Genomic DNA, 22,283 nt, shown 5'->3' with positions numbered 1-22,283 from the left:
TGAAACTCCAGTAGAACGTAACTTTTCCATGCTGACGAACCAGTAATCCCCTGTGTTAAGTACTTCTGTGACAGTGGTGTTAGAAAAGTGGACGACACAGACGATAATATGTATGAGTCAAACACCAACAACGTTCAGAAAATATAGTTGTACCGAAACGTATCATCGAGAATGGTCCTCAAGCTAACGAGAGCCTCCGTTTTCTGTGAGTACCGGTAGCTTCGAAATTGCGCCTGCGGAGTTGTATGATATTGATCAAACATTTTACTCTCCACAGTGACTGAAACCTTATCTCCTGATGAAATGTTCTATGTCTTATTACTGTAGACATCTTTCCAAGTCTTGTCGGGGTCGGGTACATGATCCGAGCGAGATGCCAGGTTGCGTAGACGAAGGAACTAATTCAGCCTCAGAGATTTGTGAAACACTCGCTGGCAACGTTGTTCCAGAAAGTTTCGTCTCTCATTAATAAGATACAGGCATGAATATTAGCGGAGACTTAAAACACCAAAGTTTGAAATGCAATCCGGCACTAGTGTACATACTGACTAGGGCATGGCGGAGGTCGCTCACCTTATTTCGACTACCTCTGTCCCCTAACGACCTTACGCGACTGCGGGCACAAGTTGAACGAAAAAACGGTTCCGCATAGCTATAGTGTAGTGAAGAAAAGGCAGTAATCTGGTGATGTAGCCGCCGCGTGCAGTTCAGCTGAGTTGGGACAAGTGTGCGTGTGTGCGTGTGTGGGGGCGCCAATGTGCTCTGGCACTCCACAACATAAGTGACAGCGTGAGTGTTGCTGTTGGTGGTGAGGGAGAGTGACGTGCTGTGGTGGGGGGATGGTGCCGCCGCAAACGCGGGAGTAGCAACAGACAGGCAGGAAAGGAGGGAGGGTGTGTCGGGGGAGGGCAGATAGATAGACGTGTGTAACACTTGTGTTATCGTCTCCTGCTGGGGAGGGGGCGCGGGGGCCAGACGGACGGACAGTGCCTGTGGAGCTATGTGGAGCTGGCACTGCCCACACGTGATACACGCCAGTGACAAGTTCGTTGGCACTGCGGACGGGTGGTGCACTGGAAAAGATAGTGTAAGTGGAGAGTTGCGTTACATGAGACGTTCAAATCGTCAACATGAGAAATGGTAGAGAAGATGAGAAACTTGATGAACACATGGACTAACGCATCTGATATGTAACCTTTCGCTCTGCGTCGATATTCCTTATTGATGCGGGAACCTCTTTATATCAATCTTGTCTTTGAACAAGGAAGGAACCTCGACACGAAAATAACTGATATATATATATATATATATATATATATATATATATATATATATATATATATATATATATCTTTTTTTTAAACAAAAGACTCGTGAAAGTGTACAAAATAAAAGAGATAGCCTCAGTGAACGATACGAGAGCATTATGCAAGTGATGGTGAGGGTCAGTATTGTGTATTGTGTGAAGAACTACACCTGAATTGCAGGAACAGTTCCCGCTTAAAGTTGTTTAACCATATACACCTGTATTGGCCGCGTTACCTGCAGCGTGTTCCCCTGTTTGTTCACAGTTATAGACATTGTGGTGATTGTTCTTTCGTATGAATGTTTATAGGAGCAAAACTTTAAAGTGAAATTATATGTATATATATATATATATATATATATATATATATATATATATATATATATATATATATATATATATATATATATATATTATATATATGCTGTCAGTGCACTGAACCAGGGCATATGAAGCGTCCGGGGGGGAACCATGGAAAGGTCTATGGGGCCCGGTTGTAGATAGGGAGCTGTGGTTTCGGTGCATTACACATGACAGCCTACTTCGTCTATTCCTGGCGCTGTCTCGCTAACACGAGAAACAACAATCAAGTTATATATATATATATATATATATATATATATGTATATATATATATATATATATATATATATATATATATATATATATATATATATATATATATATATATATATATATATATACATATATATATATATATATATATATATATTCCAGTATATTCCAATGACTGTGTGTTTGAGTGGGTGTGTGTATATATATAATCTCTGTAGCTTCTCCTCGTAAGATGACTGTCGTTGATGCTTCGTGAGGAGGACAGGGATAGCAGGCGAGAGTTCCAGCTGTCATCAGGTTCACCAAAGCCTGCCACAGCACGAGACTCGGGGAGCCCGGTGTGGCAGACCGACCGACAGGCCACCACCCCCCCGCCGCCTCACGTAAACAAGTTAACACGCGTGCCATTCGTGTAAATCCCATGGTGCTGATCACGTCCTCACCTCGGGGGCTGGGTTGACGCTGCCCTACGAGCTCCCAGCTCGAGCTGTGCGTGCCAGAGCTGTACCCATGCCTCCTCGAGCGAGAGAACATACCCCACGCGGAGTTTCGACAGCGATCCTGGAGGAGTGTGGCGTCGTTGGCCTGAAGACAGTGGGTGATTATGATGGTAGCTGCGGCTGTGTGATCCCAGGCACCATGTAACGCCGATATAGACCACCTCGGGACACTATGCCTGCCATCCACGCCTTGAGGCCAGTGTATGTTTAGCTCTGCCGCCACGCCCACAGCCTGCCTGCCTCTAGCCCCGCACACGCCCCCCGCGCCCACGATGGTGCGTGTCCTGGTGGTGTTGAGAGGCGGGTACCCATGGGGGTTCCGCATGCAGGGAGGTGGAGACAAACCCCTCGTCGTCAGTAAGGTAAGTCGCTTCCTACCCCCCTTCTTCCCCTCGCCCGCAGGTGATTCTGGCCGTATGTTTCCTGCCAAGTTGGTAATTATTTCCGGTGTTGGGCGCCTGATAGTGTGTGTGTGTGTGTGTGTGTGTGTGTGTGTGTTGTGTGTGTATGTGTGTGTGTGTGTGTGTGTGTGTGTGTGTGTGTGTGTGTGTGTGTGTGTGTGTGCTTCTGGTCTCGCCAGCAACCTTATCGGGTGACATATTTTTACCTGATGATGTGACCCGTAAGGAGCATAATAGAGTCTTAATTACCTTCTTCCTCCTCGTCCTACACCCACACCCACATACACACACACATCTATATATTCCTCCTTTTACTGTATTGCAATTCGTATATTTTGTTTTTCTGTCATTACGCACGTAGAAAGACGTGGTATTTGTGTGATGTGTCTTGGGTAATTATAATACTGGTGTGTTTACCCCGACTGCTGGTCAGCAGCTAAAAGTTTTTACGCTCGAATTGTTGATGGATGCGTCTGCCTGGCTGGGTTGGTCAGGCTGCGAGGGGAGGGGTGTCGGTGGAAATTGCGGGTAGGAATAATTGAATGGTTAGAAAGCTCTCAGTTTAGAATGAAGATTTACGCATACAGATCCACACGTGCAACACAGTCCTGCTCTTAGATATTTACACACACACACACACACACACACACACACACACACACACACACTCACACACACACACACACACACACACACACACACACACACACACACACCTCACAAGAGAGGGTGGTATCAGTGGTACAGGTGCCTGCGTCAAGATCTTTCCCGATGGAAAGGAATTCAGACGTGTCACCCGGTCTTTAACTAGTGATAGATCTGCCTCTCTGAGGAAGACAGATCGCAGGAGTCGGGGAGGACGTAAGGAGGTAAAGAGGTTTCACCGTGTAGCTGTGGCGGGAAAGATGCGGCCTCGGAATAGACCAACTAACCCTGGAGTGGCCAGTGATCATAGTGATATACGGGGGACGTTATGGCCCGTCGATTGCTGGGTGATCTAACCCAACGAAGAGCCACACAAGAAGTTAACGTTTGAGAGAAGAAGCCGAAATGATGTCTGTAAAAGAGAAAGAGAGAAGTGACACTCACGTGAAGAAATATGGGTTCAGTGTAAAAGTGGAGAGGTAGCGAGAGGATAAGACGAACATTTTCAACTGTGTTCCGTCAAGAAGGAAGGTGGAAGATGAGCCATCTAGACGAGTTAACAGTGCTCCATACAGGGACGGATCGACCCCCTGTACACCTGCAGCAACATACGATACACACCTGAAAGGAATTATTCAGTTTCACAAAGAAAGATTTCATCATTTCAGTGATATTTATCATATGACAAGTCTTTGTGCATTGTAAGGAAGCCAAGACACGAAAGAGGGAACATTTAAAGTCGTCCTTGGGTCAGAGGGCAGTAATGCAATAGATATTATCTGTAGATTGACGTTATGCAGAGTAAGGAAGGCGACCAGACATTGATCCGTGAATACGTAGATGATTTAGGTCATTTGAAAAGCCAGACAAGGATTGGAACGGTTGTTAATGGCCCATACGGAAGGAGAGGACTGGTTGCTCGAGGGTCAAGCGAGTATGGAAGCAGTTGCCTTCGGATCTTGTACATACCAGTAGGATTGGTTGTTCAGGATGTGGCAAAGTTTGAGTGTTTCGCCTGGAAAGAAATGACTGGTTGTTTAGGGTCAGCACTTGTTCGGTTGTTCATGGTCATGCAGGAAAACATAGAGCGAAGAAACATTGTTATCAGTGGTTTCAGGAAATGTTATGATGGCGAGTCTCAAATGATGTGGAATATGACATTAAGAAAACCTCGTCACCTGCAAGTATAGGAAGGAGTGCCTGGTAGTTGAATGGGTTATTCATGTTATTCAACTTGACTAAGGCGGCGTTGGTGTGCGAAGCATATAAAGCAGCCAGATTACACATCGGTGCGCAGCTGATGCCACTCACTCTCCACATATCTACGTAAGTCATGCTTTTAAGAAACACGGAGGCAGGTGTTGAACCAGATTGCCAAGCGTGATTCCTTTAGCGAAAATAACGTCAAGTTTGATCATTCTCTTCGAACAGCTTATAGCTTGTTAGGAAGGGGAGGAAGGGAGGGGTATATACGTGTCTTAAGACGCGTGAATAGGAATAGCAAGAAAGACTCTTAGATCTTGGAGCCCGTGTGGACGAGTTGGGGCCATTTGTAATCACTGGGTAGCTCGGAGGCCTCCTTGATTAATCATGGTTTAGGCAAGGTAAACAAGGTAGCGGCACACAGTGCCAGCTGGTCCGTGTCTACAACTGCCTCCTGGCGTCTTGCAGGAAACATGACATTAAGGACAACCAAGACGATGGTACAGGTTTTCTTTGTGGCTGTTTGTGTGGGTTTTTTTTTCAGTATTTCACTGTTGTCGTATACATGTATGTGTGTGTGTGTGTGTGCCTTAGCGGATTTGTGTGCGTGCTTGTGTGCACGTATGCACACGCGGATGTTTTTAGACAAGTGCTTGCATGTCTGTGTTTCGATTTTTGTGTTCGTGTGTGAGAGAGAGGAAAGACGACAAGATGTGGTGAGGCAGTGAGTGGCAGTAAGGTTTAATGTATATGGAATAGGAAGTGGAAAGCCGCTAATGCTTTAGGATAGGTGGGAGAGGTCAGGAGGAGGCTAGATGAAAGACGGGGAATAGAATAGTGGTGAGTAGAGTGTTGGGGTGGATGGTATGGACGTTGTTAGATCTCGAGGAAACTTTAGGAGAAACGAATGCGATGAGGTAGAAGTGATACTTTTTTATCTTCATATTTCTTTATCTAGTTTTTACTTAAGCTGTGTGTCGCTAGGAAGGAATGATAAGTAGGTTCCCTCGTAAAGTTGTCCAGCAGTGAGAGCTGTGAGTGGGTGGATGAACTGAGGAGTCCACACAGGTTTCGTTACAGTACCTTCCTATTTTGGCTTCGTAAGTACCGTGCGTTGGTGGGTGTTGCGCCCCCTGTGAGTGAGGGAGGCTCCACACTCGGCAGTGGTATTTACTGCACCAATGGCTGGGGGAGGAGGGGTAAGTCAACACGATCGTAGACTTGAGAGAAGAGGATCGCCCTCCGCCACCCACCCACCTACCCACGTCAGTCATATTTCGAACCCCTTCACCCGAAACACCTGCCATGGTAGTGTCGTCCTCGATGCCACATAACCATCACATCAGCCCAGATCATTCATGAGGTGTGTCATGCGTGACCTTCGTATCTTGTCCCCTGATTAATGCGGGAGCTGGACAGCGGCGCTCGATGATTTCAGCCATACAGGCGAGTTAAATGCTGTGTAAATTTCTTTCTTTATGCCATTGTTTCTTCGCCAGTGGGCCCCCCCCCCCCCCCATCTCTCTCTCTCCACCCGTGGCACAGCCACAGAAAACAGGTGGCGGCCATGAAGACCATGTGGGTGTGAAATCAATGGTGGAATATTATTGTTGTGTTTTATTGTGTGTGTGTGTGTGTGTGTGTGTGTGTGTGTGTGTGTGTGTGTGTGTGTGTGTGTGCATGCAAAGTATCCTACCGATGTAATGGTGTGTTATTTCTTGCATTAATATTACGTGGATGGATGGGCTTCTACACTTGTGGGGGCCCGCCTCTTGATTGCTTGTTTTTATGTTTATGCGTCTGTTTGTATCTTTTATTTGGGAGTTCACATTGAGAGGGCTCTGGTTTCTCTCTCTCTCTCTCTCTCTCTCTCTCTCTCTCTCTCTCTCTCTCTCTCTCTCTCTCTCTCTCTCTCTCTCTCTCTCTCTCTCTCTCTCAAATTCACTTGCTTAGTTTAGTGCCAAAGGAAATCATCATTTGATATAGGACGGCTCACCATGATTCCCTTAACGTGTTTCTGTGGTAGTAACACTGGTCCTGACGATTGCCTCATCACCACCAGCGCTACGTCATCTCCACCACACCACAACCACCAGCGCTACGTCATCTCCACCACACCACAACCACCAACACTTTCCACCCTCACCTTCGCGACCGCTGGTCAGTTTGATCCTCACCCCTCACAGTCTTCACGGCTGCCAGCATTCTGATCTTCATTCTCACGACCACTTCTGCCACCATCACCCTCGCTCGTCTCGACCACCACAACCATCGTCATCAACCACTCTCGTCGCTGCCTGCACGTACCACACTCGCCCTCAAACATTCCCCTGTCCACCACAGTCACCACCATCTCTCCTCATTCCCCCTCATCCTCCTCTTCAGCCTCTCCCCTCCTCTCGCCAGCAACATGAATGACAGATCGCAGCAAGTTCCTCCCCTGTGTAACTTGAAGCTCTTGCTTGCTGTTATGTGAATAAAGCGCCCGCGGTAATTACTGCCACCGTTTCTACCCTGGCAAGTCCCGCAAGGGGGGGAGGCATCTGCCTCAAGTTTTAATCAGAACGGCTTGTTTGTTCTCTCGTTGTGAGGCGGGAGTGCGCCACCGACTTGCCCAACAAGAAGTGGAAGTCGTGGCCAAGAATCAGCTAAGCCTCAGCTTAAGCTGATCGTTACGGTGTGTTTGGCATGAGTGCGTCTTCAAATGCTCTCGGCGTCCTGAGTTCGGGTTTAAAAACCAGCCACACCTGACTAGAATACATGTATTCGTGGATGACACGCCACAAGCCCCGGGAATGATGGCGTAAACTTCTTGCAAAGTATAAAGCATTTCCTTCTCATGTTACGTTTGTATGTGTGTGTGTGTGTCGACATTTTAGTCTCTGATGAAAGTCGGGGAGATGAACACTGCTGTTCATGTCTCGGGCGAGTGTGGTCTGATGTCAAGGAAATTCCTGTTCTTACGTTGGCTTCTTCTACGGTTGTTGTAACCTCACTTGGTAACCTTATTAGATCATGAAATCTGACGGTGATGACTAAGAGTATTGAACTGAATACAGAGAATTTAACATGAGAACTGAGAACTGACCATCATACAGAATATTAGTTACGTGGCTTTGATAATGGGAACACTTGTGACGGCTTTATGAAAGTGTCCTCCGCGCCGGTGGAAGATCATCAGTACGTAAATGAACCATTGAAATGAATTGTAGGATTCTGACGGTGATGACGCTGTAATGAGACACCCGCATCTTACCTAAACAGTAATGTTCATTATCAATTTAGGCCGGTGGAATTCATTATCATTCTTGCTTCTGTTAATTAGAGCCCCGGTAATTAATTGTTACTCGTTCAAGGTGACAGTCACCGCGAAGCGACTGCGTGCTTGCAGAGCTGAAGTTTTGTTTTTCCCTGTAGTGTTGGTATTTGCCTGACGATGTGGGTCGTCGTAAATGGAATTGGTCTCGTAAATCACAACATCTGACAACCGGATCTGATGTTTTCATCAACTGATCTGATTATTATTGTGGTGACTGATTCCATGTCATGGGCAGAAACGGATTAAATCAGGAAGAAGAATTATCGATAATATACAACAGAATGTCTGGATTTAATTCTACTTTCTTTTTAAATCTGTGAAGTTGAAGAGAATAGAGAGTTAGAAACCCATCGACACGATAATCATATCAAACGTATTGCCAAATGGACGACTCTCGAGCCATAACTGATAACAAGTCAAGATAACACCTGAAATATCGAGAAGAAGCACGTTAAACAGAACAGTAAAAGGTCACGACCCCAAATAAGGCTCAAGGTCCTTGTGAAAATATTCCATATGTTTGTGGGTACACTTAACACACCACTTATAATGGTGTCTGTTATTGTTTGACTGATGGGAATTCCTTTCTAAAGTCTTCTCTCGTTAAGTGACTTTGGACGTAACCCCGGAGCAGCAGTGGCCATTGTTGGTTACCCTCCCCCCCCTCCCTCGCCATCGCTGGCCACCCGTGAAGGTAAACTTGGAAATTTCTGCAGAAAGTTGGGCGGGAGATTTGCTTACCCTAACGATTGTCTCAGACAAATAGATTACCCATGGCGTCTTCCCTTCCTCCCTTCCTCCCTCCCTGGTCCCACCCGCCAGTTTACCTGCTCCTCCTCCGGGGAGTAAAGTTCAGTCGGGGTCATGCTATCTATATCTTTCTGGTCATGGCAATGACTGAAATTCATGTAGGTCACTTGTGACAGACGGTGACCACTTTCGATCAGTGCCGATGAACGAAAGATCCAGTTTTTCTTTCACGTGTTTACGCGGACCAAAATCCCTCCTCGGCCACTTGTAGAAATGAAACGATAAATCACCTTAGATTACCTAGAAATAAGGTCTACAATTCCATTAAGAACGCCTGAAGATAATGACATATTTTCAGTCATCATACATCAGGACTGGAGATGTTCGCCACACAGGTTTGCTTTAGACTAGACGTTAAGAAAGAGATAATTATTTACGTATTTAAGGAACTGCTGAATTTATTTAAACAGCGCAAGACTGTAAAGTACAAAACAAAAAATGTATTGTCATGACATTTGGTTTTCCTTTAATACGATACAAAGAAAAAAAATGAAACTGGCTAAAGCCGAGTTCGGTTCGGTAAGATCACGAAGTCACGTCCGTCTATGACTTGTTCCTCTTAGGGCGCCTAGGACGCACGGCGTCACAGGACGTCTTACAAAGGGGTTAGGTCTTTTCAGTGAATCTTTGGCGTATGGCGGAGTGGAAAACGTTGGCGTACGGCAGAGTGGAACTTAGTCAGACGGAAACTTTTACCGGTAGCCTCCGATTTACACTTCACCGTCAAAAGGTCCTTCTCTCTGCACGCGTCAAATTTGTGTCACTGCCTATTGCACGTTCGTCCGGAGTTGTAGAGAACTCAGGTTTTGCAGTGCCGTCACTGTGGGAAGAACTACAGATACCTTCACTGGAGGATTACCGACGTCCATCAGGCTCACGATGTGCGTCTCTACTTCAGTGATAAGAATAAAAATCAAGTCAAGTTTGACTGGCGTTTTGCTCGCAAGGAGCTACGCTAACTCATTCTCTCTCTCTCTCTCTCTCTCTCTCTCTCTCTCTCTCTCTCTCTCTCTCTCTCTCTCTCTCTCTCTCTCTCTCTCTCTCTCTCTCTCTCTCTCTCTCTCTCTCTCTCTCTCTCTCTCTCTCTCTCTCTCTCTCTCTCTCTCTCTCTCTCTCTCTCTCTCCTCTCTCTCTCTCTCTCTCTCTCTCTCTCTCTCTCTCTCTCTCTCTCTCTCTCTCTCTCTCTCTCTCTCTCTCTCTCTCTCTCTCTCTCTCTCTCTCTCTCTCTCTCTCTCTCTCTCTCTCTCTCTCTCTCTCTCTCTCTCTCTCTCTCTCTCTCTCTCTCTCTCTCTCTCTCTCTCTCTCTCTCTCTCTCTCTCTCTCTCTCTCTCTCTCTCTCTCTCTCTCTCTCTCTCTCTCTCTCTCTCTCTCTCTCTCTCTCTCTCTCTCTCTCTCTCTCTCTCTCTCTCTCTCTCTCTCTCTCTCTCTCTCTCTCTCTCTCTCTCTCTCTCTCTCTCTCTCTCTCTCTCTCTCTCTCTCTCTCTCTCTCTCTCTCTCTCTCTCTCTCTCTCTCTCTCTCTCTCTCTCTCTCTCTCTCTCTCTCTCTCTCTCTCTCTCTCTCTCTCTCTCTCTCTCTCTCTCTCTCTCTCTCTCTCTCTCTCTCTCTCTCTCTCTCTCTCTCTCTCTCTCTCTCTCTCTCTCTCTCTCTCTCTCTCTCTCTCTCTCTCTCTCTCTCTCTCTCTCTCTCTCTCTCTCTCTCTCTCTCTCTCTCTCTCTCTCTCTCTCTCTCTCTCTCTCTCTCTCTCTCTCTCTCTCTCTCTCCTGACAGTGGGAGACAACTACTGCTGCTGGGAATACGGCTCGCCAGTCTCCTAGATTATTAGATATTCTTTACGTAATCCGGTTAGGACGGGTCTCCCTCCGCCGCACTCAGGCTGAGTGCGGAGGGTCCGTGATTGAGACTCTCCCTACGGCCGGTGTACACGACATGAGCACCTTCAAAACCTCTCAGATCCTGGGAAATTTTTTTCTTTCTTTTCAAACCCTGGACGATGAAAAATATGGCGTCTCTTTTTTTTTTTCATTTTCAGGTGGAAATTTTGTTTTTGTAGATTTTTTTTTCCTTTTTTATTTTAGATTTACTGAGAGGACGATCGAACATTTCTCTTCCAACCTTGGTCAACTTTTCAAAAATTTTGAGCCCAGGAAATGGTCGTCCAAGGAGGAGGAAAAGGATGGTAATGCCCCCACCCCCCCCTCTCTTTTTTTTATGTCATATTCACATATTACATTCTTGACTCAGGAGACTTGTATTGCAGTTATAAAGGAGGTTAATGTGATGAATGGATACAGTTCTATGATTTCTGTACATAAGAGAGGATGTTGCCACTCAAAATATTGTACACCATGTTTTCCTGAGTAGCTGTAAGAACTAACAAGGTTCTCGTCCAGGTACTTGGCTCAGTGTCAGATGTTTCCCAAGTTTGTCATGAGCACCTGTGGAGGTAGGCTCGCGAGGCTGCCACACCCTAAGTTGAAACTTCGTCTGTAATTATTTCCTGAAGCAGCCTTCACTTCTCTCTCTCTCTGAGCAGTACTTCAATGGAATGCGAGAGTCTCTCTCTCTCTCTCTCTCTCTCTCTCTCTCTCTCTCTCTCTCTCTCTCTCTCTCTCTCTCTCTCTCTCTCTCTCTCTCTAAGAGCTAGCTTTATCTTGTCACAAGTGCTTTCAGATACTCAGCCGGAAAGACGTAGGAGTGTGTGGAGACCTGTTTGTTTATTTCCTTGAATTATTTCCGCTTTCTAAGTTGTATCTTCAACTTTCTATAAACTGAATTTTTTTTAAACTTTTCTTTATAGACAGAGTCATCTGAATGAACTTACCAAAACATATATCATTGACAGGCAAATGCTAGATGCCTTTTAAACACTTAGTTTCTTCTTAACACAATATCCTTCTTATGGTATATAGAGTCATTGAGCTCCAGATAACTAGAGAACTCAGTAAAGTTGTGAGCAAAACTGTTATCGAAGCAGCCAGAAGCCACTGTGTCCGTGAGGTCAGAGTTGGGTCACAAAGTTAACCTCACACTAGAGTCAAACTAGTTAGAGCCACGTCAGGTGGTATGTTGTTGCTGCGCGTGTGCTTGATGATGGTAGACCTTTCGGAGGGAAGTTCACCCTAACATGTGAATGTACTGAGACAAGCTGGCGTTGTGCACGGAGAGTGTACAACCACCTGCAGTTTGGTTGGTTGGTTGGTCGTCTGGGGTTTAGATCTGTCAGCTGCCAGGAGTCATTAAAGACCGTTAACGTCAAACTATGTCCATGAACTTCCCCCTGTGTTGAGGATGATTACAAGGACCCCCCCATGCATGACCCATAGGCATCTAGGGTGAAATGGGAGGAACACTGTAGTGTAAGGAAACTGGTGATGACTAGCCATTTGAAGGCTGGATTCATATTTGGTTATATGTGGAACTGAAAAACAGAAACTGTGTGTGTGTGTGTGTGTGGGTGGCTGGGGAGAAAATATTTCATATTTTTTGTAGTATGTATATATGCAAATATTCATGGCGCCCCCCCCAAAAAAAACCAGGACAACTTTTAATAAACCAGTAGAAAAAGGAAAGCCCAGATGAGTAAGTAAAAAAAAGAAAAATCCGTCCCCTGCATTCAAACATTACGTACTCTGAAAAATTCGTGTCGTGTCTATTTTTTTCGGGGCCTTTGCGGAAAAAGTGTCCCGGTTATCGTCGGGAACTTTACACTGCTGCCAAAATATTATGACAACGGACAAAAAAAGATTACGTATGACAGATCTGGTATGGAAGTAAAGGTTCCCTGCGTGTATGGGTAGAGGCCCAGGCCAGGCTAGGCCAGGCCAGGCTAGGCCAAGCCAGGCCTCATTTGACTCAGGAAAGATGAGAAATTCGCAAGATTTCACCAGCATTTGTTCTACGTCAGTAGATCATGACTTTTACTTAGAAACTCAACGATGTCTTGTCATACACTGATAACTGCCTTGTTGTCCTGGCTAGGGATGAATGCTGTTCCTCTCTACTCTTGAGAGCTAGCGACACACAGAGACCAGGCTTTTGAAGTGAACGATATGATTCCGAGTCTGGTAACACAGTGAGTGGAAGCGAACAGCAAGGATGAATCGAAGGCGGCTTGGCTGTCAGGGCGGCCCTGGGACTTGAGGTCCCTGAAGGGAAGAGGGTCGTGTTCCCGAACGCCGGGTTGGTGTTGACGTTTCCTGCAGGATTTTTAAACGCTTTCAGAAGGAGGAGTTTGAGTGAGGGCGGCTGTGTATTGATGGCATGAGACATGTGCGCACCTGAAATGCACTAAGAAATGCCTCTCCCCGCGTAAAGTTTACGACGCCGGGGTCCTCCTGTGTCACAAACCCTGACAATATTGGAAACTGCTTCGTTGCAAGCTGCTGGAAAAGACCTGGAGGCTTTGTTGTGTTCCAGGGTAACAGACAATACACGAGACATTGCTACGTTTTCACTTCGCAAGACTTTGCTCCGATGGTCGGAAGCTGTCAAAGAGCAGCCCCGATCCTGAGTTCGTCTTATGAAAAGCGTTTTGAAACAGGTTTGGGGATGGCCTGATCCTCAGTCAGCCGGACTGACAGCATTTTGTAGCAAGGTTTGGATACGTTTAAAGTTGCAAGCTGCGAGGCATAACCGAGTACGAACCCTCTGCATTTGCGTAAAGTGGATTGTCGTCTGCTGGCGACTGAAATATGCCAGGTAATTGATGCAAAATGGAAAATTGGATATATTACGACACTCGGAAGTAGGTGATGAAATTATCATAAAGTGATCCCTTGGGGGATGGAGTCGAGGGGAGGCAACAGATACCACAGTTTTGTGTATATCTGTTGGGGAAGCCTTAGATGGATGTGAACTGTCTTTTGAACCTAAGAGGAAATGCGAGTGGTTAGATAAACTGGTATAAAGAGGATAGGCATTGCTAGAGGAGGATAGGGGGTAGGGGAGGAAGAATACAACCCATATAACTCATGTGTGTCGTAGAAGGCGACTTGAGGGACGGGAATGAGGACGGGAGGGGGTAAATCCTCCCGTTCAGTATCACTTGCCAACAGATGGAAGAGAAGGAGGAGCCAAGGAAGGATTTGATTTTTTTTCCTCTTAGTCATACCAAACAGACGCTGAGAAAAGAAAGAGAACCATAAGACGAAGGGTTACAATATGCTTAAGTTCAAGAAAACGTTGGAAAACTTAGATAACACGATGATGGCGATGGCTGTGGTAGTGGTGGTTTGGTTAAGGGAGTGTATGACTATTCATGTGAGCAGTGTACCTGAGGCAAATATGAAGTCATCATCAGCCGGGTCACATACCTCACGGGGGCGTCCAGGGAGCGTGGCAAACAGTCCCAAGGGTAAGTTATTTCCAGCTCGTGTTTACTGAAAGGCCATAAAGAAATAAGGGGTGTGCTGGGTGCCGGTGATCTGTGTTGATACCGAGGTGGGGCGGACTCTGGTACCCCCTGAGTTACGGCCGAGTTTACCTTTTGTATGTATCGATCACTGTTCAGTTTACGTGCTGTTTGTCCACATCCAAGGCGAAGTTCATCCACTGGGTTTCTGAACTTTGCTTTGTGAATCGAATTAGACTCGAATTGACTTGTCAGATACATACTTTACTGCTTCAGTCATTAGTTTCATATCGCTGAAGTGTGAGTTTACATACCAGGCATACAAGAGTTAAGTAGGTTAACTGATTTCGTACCCAGATCGGTAGGTGGTCTTACCTCCTTGTAAACCCCAGTCACAGCGTACACTGAGCACCAACATTCCTCAGTGTACACCTCAGGGAGTGAAGACTGGAGTGCCTCAGACACCACTCTCTCAGCTAATACGATCTCGCCGCTAAGACGTCCAAGTAATTCATATTTTTTTTTGGTGTGTGTGTGTGTGTGTGTGTGTGTGTGTGTGTGTGAATGGATCCCGTGTGGTTGTGTATGTGTGGACTATTGTGCAGGGAACATCAGGGAGGCTATGATCTCTCAGTAGCTCAGGAGGTAACACCAGAGTCATCATTGTGGGTCGGCCTGCTGGCCGTGTGATTATTTTTGCTGTTCTCGTTCCTCGTTGCTGCTCCGGAGGAGATCTCTGGAGCGGAAGAAAGAAAGAGGAGGTGGTGGAAGAGGAGGAGTGAGGAGGAGGAGGAGGAGGAGGAGGAAGTTGAGCGACTGAGGTTGGTGGGTAAGTTGAGTCAGGTGGAGGAGCCCAGCGGAGCGGAAGCCGTCCACAAGACAGTCTCAGGCAGCTGTTGAACGCTTGATTAACCTCAGGGACCACCAGCACAGACACGGGCTTCCTGAGGCTGGAGGACACCTTGGTGAGGACGGGTAGGGCGGCCAGCAGCGGCCTGTGTCGCAACAGCCAAGACCGGTCAGCGGGGCTGTGTGACCAGCACCGTCCATTAAGCCGAGTTAAACTTACCAGCGATGGGTCCCGTGGCCATCAAGACATCGTCGGGGTGTTTTTTCCCTCAGGAATTCCCGGGGAAAAAAATAATGAAAGAAAATGGTCCTCCTCGTCACAGAGTGAAAATGTTGAACTCGAGAATGTGTTTCAATTTTTATTTCGTATATATTTTTCTTTGGTGAATTGGGTAGATTTTTGGTGATGTTTGTTTGTGCTTGTGGGAAATCTGACACTGAAACACAGTCTGTCTGTGCCATACATAGCTCCTTCTGCACGTCGGGACGAGCTGTTTTATTTCAAGCACGGCGCTGCGATCGTTGAGCACGACGATGCAAGTCTTTAAGCACGATGGTACGACCCTCTGCGTGTCAACTGTAAAGCCATGTCAGAGTTCAGACGCATTATACCCACGGATCATATACCGTCGTGATCAAAGGTCGCATCTGGCTTGTCCATTCCCGTCGAATTCACACGAAGCACAACCGTATGTACGAGTGATCCAGGATCCATCTTAGATGTCCTCACCACTGTGTGATTGACGTACGCGTGCACCGCCTGTAATGCTCTGACTAACCTTTGGGGGGGAGGAAGGTTCGCGGTGCATCCCTCCCCAGTTGGCAAGACTCCTGCGCGAGGATCAGCCAAGACACGAAGCTGCCGATATCCGTTATGCTGACCAAATTGGGTCTCACATCTTGACTATATTGTGCCTTACTTTATGCGAGTGTGGATCCATGCCAGAGAGAGAGAGAGAGAGAGAGAGAGAGAGAGAGAGAGAGAGAGAGAGAGAGAGAGAGAGAGAGAGAGGGGGGGGGGAGTTCATTGTTGTTTGGTTATCAGAAAAATATCTTTCACACACACACACACACACACACACACACACACACACACACACACACACACACACACACACACACACACACACACACACGGGGCGCTGGCTACAGCTCTCGTTAAAGTCACTGTGGACCAAGTTATTTAACTGGAACTTCATTATCACGAAAGCAATTTAATTCTTTTACGCAGTGACTGGCTCTGGGCGAGCATTGTGCCTCGTAACTGTCACTGGTGTTATTGTCACTGTCATTGTTGGCGATGTCACAGAAGCTGCGGCTGATGACCCCAGTGTGTCAGTGAAGGTGATGTCACTGTCATTTGGCTGATGTCACTGCCGTTGCAGCTTACCATGTAGCTTTAATTGCAGCTGATGTCAGTCACTGCTGCTCACGATGTCACTTTCAGCGCGGCTGATGTGACCCTCAACCATCGCCATATCTAAGGCCCGTGACATCATTTGATATCATTATAATTGTTACAGTTTCACGGGTCTGAAATATGCTGAGAAAATAGATTTCCCAAAACCCTGTTAGTACATGTTCCTGCCAGTGAGGTGCTCCTTCGTCAGTTATAAGAGGTTTTGGTTGGCTGAGGAGGCGCACTGCTGCCACAAAGAGATCCAGGTGTTGGCTAGGGTTACTAGGGGACTACAGTGTGACGTGCACAGTGTAACGGTGATAATATCTCCCGTCTTGATGAATGAATAGATGAATTTGTGCATATATGAGTCATATATGAACTTGTGATGCAAAAAGAATATATATATATATATATATATATATATATATATATATATATATATATATATATATATATATATATATATATATATATATATATATATCTCACACGTATTTTGGAGGAAAGGATTTATAAGTGTATTCGTAGAAATTTATGTACTGCCTAATCGTACAGAGTCATATATTTTCATCTAATAAACAAGCATCAGTGTTTCATTAAAAGAAAGGTATGCCAGTGTTTTCCATTTGCAGGGAATGATCGAACCTGACATTTGAATGGAATTCACAGTTGGTGCCCGTGTCGGTAACTGGAGCGCGACCCCACTTAACACACAGTCGGTCCCTGTGTTGATGACTGTAGCGTAACCCGGGTAATTAGCCGTAATGATAAGTAAGGAGATCAGTCACGGTGAGTTCCTCCCGCTGCGCTGCGGCGAGATAGCATTTCAGAAGCTCAGATAACCTCATTCCCGCTGGACCCCCCGGCCGACGACCAGCAAGGGTCCTCAGGGTCTTCCCACCCGCCCCACCGTGGTCTTCATCAACCGAAGTATCGGTTTCCTAATCCGTCACATTACGTCTTGTTGAACCAGACTTTTGATAACGTGGATATCGATTGACAGGATGGATGGATTCCTTGAGGTAGTAATTGGTAGACTAATTGCGCGAGACTCAAGGTCTTGAGAGAGGAGAGAGAGAGAGAGAGAGAGAGAGAGAGAGAGAGAGAGAGAGAGAGAGAGAGAGAGAGAGAGAGAGAGAGAGAGGTCCTCTTTCTTTCCCAGGTTGGCCACTTTGAGGACTTTCACCATCATCAGTGTGGCGTCCCTCGGAAAGACGCGTTGGCTTGCGAAATTTTCTGGGACGTCGAGGTGGGTTATGGGACGTCGAAGTGGGTTTCCAGAGCACGAGCCACTGAGCAGTGTTGAGGCAGGTCCCCTCCTGGTGCGAGGAGTCCCCGTTGCCCATAGTGATAACACTGGCGCCAGATTAACATTTTTTTTGTGTGTGTGTGTGTGTGTTCACGACTGAGATCCTTCAGCAAAACAGTGCGACCCTTGGCCACAGCGGTAGGACCCTACAGCACAATGGAACGACCCCAGAGAGCGACGGTATGTCTTCCAGGCGTGATGGCATGACCTTTGATCTGACGAGTGAGGGTCATACCCAAAGGTCATATTATCTTACCGAAGGGGTTAATGTACATAGTTCATTCCTTAATATCTTTAGAATCTCTCTCTCTCTCTCTCTCTCTCTCTCTCTCTCTCTCTCTCTCTCTCTCTCTCTCTCTCTCTCTCTCTCTCTCTCTCTCTCATTTCTATTCATTTTCCTGTACTTTCGACTGAAATACTTGGGACTAGATGCTATCCATTTGCTAACACTCCCGTTCCTTTGAAATAGAAGTTCTGTGGTACTCGCTCACCTGAGATTAAAGGACCATTTATCAGTGCGAGCTGCAGAGGGCGGGTGTAGTGGAGGAGGGAGGGAGAGAGAGAGAGAGAGAGAGAGAGAGAGGGAGCTTAACAGGGAGACTAAAGAGAATGGTAAATATTTACTGAGGGAGGATTAAAAACAGTGGGAGCGAGGGTGTATGGGACAAGAGCCGATCGAAGCATTGAACGAGATCAAGAGGATCGCAAAGTGTGCAGGCAGAACAGGTGCGGTTGGGAGGGAACTACGTCGAAGTATGATCCAATGCAAAGAGTCAGGAAACGCTTCACGGGCGATGATGTCAGATCTGGTACCACATGAGCAGGCAAGGGAAGCTGAACTTGTGAGTGAGCTGCTGAAGATGGAAAACGCAGCGACTGTGAAGGTATTTCAAAGGGCTTGGGAGACGGATAGGGGCGTATCTAGAGGAAATAGCGCCTATGGCAAGCAGTGAAATTGCGCCCCTGGCTTGATTAAAAGTGTACATTCTGTATATGTGTATAAAATATATACAGTGCAAACATTGTAAACTGTTGAAGAGTTAGGCGAAACTTAAATTCATGTAAACTCTTAAAGATTTAAAGTCTTACTTAATCAAAATTGTAATTTAGAAGCTGTAATGCAAGTGATAGTAACACACTATTACTATAGTTGAGAAGTAGGCGAGTTTCTTTTTTATCTCACAAAACCAAACCGTTAAAAATGTCAATCTGTTAACATAGGTCAAAAAACAAACCTGTTGTGTGGCGCCCTCTTCCATTGGCGCCCAGGGCACCTGCCATACCCTCGATATGGAAGGTATTTTTCTCAGAAAATAAGATTTCTTTTAAAAGCTCAATATAAGAAGTATTTTTCATGCTGAATACAAATCTGGTGTTAAAATAACGTTTAGTCGTCTAAATAACACCTAACTAAGCTCTTGAACAAAGTCAATTTTAAACTATTTCTGTTCCTTTGCATCTTATTTACTTGGTATGTATCGGTAACTGAGAGCATTATGATATATTTTCTATGATCATTTCAAGTATAGAAGTGTTTGAATATGTCATGTTTCAATTTTGAAACAAAAAGTTTTTTGAGCTAAGAAATACCCTGAACGATTACCTTCAATTTTTAGCATTTTTTTTTCAGAAAAATAGATTTCCTTTAAAAACTCATTATAAGAAGTATTTTTCATGCTGAATACAAATCTGGTGTTAAAATATCATTTGGTCATCTTTATGACATTCATTTAAGCTGTTAAATGAAGTCTATTTCAAAATATTTTTTGCTCCTTTGCATCTTATTTACTTGGTATGTATCGGTAACTGAGAGCATTATGATATATTTTCTATGATAATTTCAAGTATAGAAGTGTTTGAATATGTCATGTTTCAATTTTGAAACAAAAATTTTTTTGAGCTAAAAAATACCCTGAACCTTCAATTTTTGGCATTTTTTTCAGAAAAATAGATTTCCTTTAAAAACTCATTATAAGAAGTATTTTTCATGCTGAATACAAATCTGGTGTTGAAATATCATTTGATCATCTTTATGACATTCATTTAAGCTGTTAAATGAAGTCTATTTCAAAATATTTTTTGCTCCTTTGCATCTTATTTACTTGGTATGTATCGGTAACTGAGAGCATTATGATATATTTTCTATGATCATTTCAAGTATAGAAGTGTTTGAATATGTCATGTTTCAATTTTGAAACAAAAAGTTTTGTGAGCTAAAAAATACCCTGAACTATTACCTTCAATTTTTGGCATTTTTTTCAGAAAAATAGATTTCCTTTAAAAACTCATTGTAAGAAGTATTTTTCATGCTGAATACAAATCTGGTGTTAGAATATCATTTGGTCATCTTTATGACATTCATTTAAGCTGTTAAATGAAGTCTATTTCAAAATATTTTTTGCTCCTTTGCATCTTATTTGGTATGTATCGGTAACAGAGCATTATGATATATTTTCTATGATCATTTCAAGTATAGAAGTGTTTGAATATGTCATGTTTCAATTTTGAAACAAAAATTTTTTTGAGCTAAAAAATACCCTGAACTATTACCTTCAATTTTTGGCATTTTTTTCAGAAAAATAGATTTCCTTTAAAAACTCATTATAAGACGTATTTGTCATGCTGAATACAAATCTGGTGTTAAAATATCATTTGGTCATCTTTATGACATTCATTTAAGCTGTTAAATGAAGTCTATTTCAAAATATTTTTTGCTCCTTTGCATCTTATTTACTTGGTATGTATCGGTAACTGAGAGCATTATGATATATTTTCTATGATCATTTCAAGTATAGAAGTGTTTGAATATGTCATGTTTCAATTTTGAAACAAAAAGTTTTTTGAGCTAAAAAATACCCTGAACTATTACCTTCAATGTTTGCCATTTTTTTTCAGAAAAATAGATTTCCTTTAAAAACTCATTATAAGAAGTATTTTTCATGCTGAATACAAATCTGGTGTTAAAATATCATTTGGTCATCTTTATGACATTCATTTAAGCTGTTAAATGAAGTCTATTTCAAAATATTTTTTGCTCCTTTGCATCTTATTACTTGGTATGTATCGATCGGTAACTGAGAGCATTATGATATATTTTCTATGATCATTTAAAGTATAGAAGTGTTTGAATATGTCATGTTTCAATTTTGAAACAAAAAGTTTTTTGAGCTAAAAAATACCCTGAACTGTTACCTTCAATTTTTGGCATTTTATTCAGAAAAATAGATTTCCTTTAAAAACTCATTATAAGAAGTATTTTTCATGCTGAATACAAATCTGGTGTTAAAATATCATTTGGTCATCTTTATGACATTCATTTAAGCTGTTAAATGAAGTCTATTTCAAAATATTTTTTGCTCCTTTGCATCTTATTTACTTGGTATGTATCAGTAACTGAGAGCATTATGATATATTTTCTATGATAATTTCAAGTATAGAAGTGTTTGAATATGTCATATTTCAATTTTGAAACAAAATGTTTTTTGAGCTAAAAAATACCCTGAACTATTACCTTCAATTTTTGGCATTTTTTTCAGAAAAATAGATTTCCTTTAAAAACTCATTATAAGAAGTATTTTTCATGCTGAATACAAATCTGGTGTTAAAATATCATTTGGTCATCTTTATGACATTCATTTAAGCTATTAAATGAAGTCTATTTCAAAATATTTTTTGCTCCTTTGCATCTTATTTACTTGGTATGTATCGGTAACTGAGAGCATTATGATATATTTTCTATGATCATTTCAAGTATAGAAGTGTTTGAATATGTCATGTTTCAATTTTGAAACAAAAAGTTTTTTGAGCTAAAAAATACCCTGAACTATTACCTTCAATTTTTGGCATTTTTTTCAGAAAAATAGATTTCCTTTAAAAACTCATTATAAGAAGTATTTTTCATGCTGAATACAAATCTGGTGTTAAAATATCATTTGGTCATCTTTATGACATTCATTTAAGCTGTTAAATGAAGTCTATTTCAAAATATTTTTTGCTCCTTTGCATCTTATTTACTTGGTATGTATCGGTAACTGAGAGCATTATGATATATTTTCTATGATCATTTCAAGTATAGAAGTGTTTGAATATGTCATGTTTCAATTTTGAAACAAAAAGTTTTTTGAGCTAAAAAATACCCTGAACGATTACCTTCAATTTTTGGCATTTTTTTTCAGAAAAATAGATTTCCTTTAAAAACTCATTATAAGAAGTATTTTTCATGCTGAATACAAATCTGGTGTTAAAATATCATTTGGTCATCTTTATGACATTCATTTAAGCTGTTAAATGAAGTCTATTTCAAAATATTTTTTGCTCCTTTGCATCTTATTTACTTGGTATGTATCGGTAACTGAGAGCATTATGATATATTTTCTATGATAATTTCAAGTATAGAAGTGTTTGAATATGTCATGTTTCAATTTTGAAACAAAAATTTTTTTGAGCTAAAAAATACCCTGAACATGACATATTCAAACACTTCTATACTTGAAATGATCATAGAAAATATATCATAATGCTCTCAGTTACCGATACATACCAAGTAAATAAGATGCAAAGGAGCAAAAAATATTTTGAAATAGACTTCATTTAACAGCTTAAATGAATGTCA

At 43.3% G+C, this 22,283-nt stretch overlaps 1 protein-coding gene across 3 annotated transcripts in view; it reads left to right on the top strand.

The window, feature by feature from the left end:
• Positions 1–644: 644 nt before the first annotated feature.
• LOC139753492 (uncharacterized) overlaps positions 645–22,283 on the top strand; it is a 609,003-nt gene continuing 587,364 nt past the window's right edge. Inside the window, exons 1-2 of one of the 3 annotated variants that reach the window (XM_071670098.1) lie at positions 645–789; positions 2,115–2,744. In XM_071670098.1, the coding sequence (XP_071526199.1) occupies positions 2,586–2,744 (159 nt within the window). In that variant the 5' untranslated portion in view covers positions 645–789; positions 2,115–2,585. Of the gene's footprint in view, positions 790–905; positions 1,088–2,100; positions 2,745–22,283 lie in introns of those variants that run through there. The other 2 variants (XM_071670099.1, XM_071670100.1) reach the window with 2 other exon arrangements.

Source organism: Panulirus ornatus, chromosome 14, assembly GCF_036320965.1.
Source record: "Panulirus ornatus isolate Po-2019 chromosome 14, ASM3632096v1, whole genome shotgun sequence".
Classification (NCBI taxonomy): domain Eukaryota; kingdom Metazoa; phylum Arthropoda; class Malacostraca; order Decapoda; family Palinuridae; genus Panulirus; species Panulirus ornatus.
This window is presented reverse-complemented; position numbering and strand designations above follow the sequence as displayed.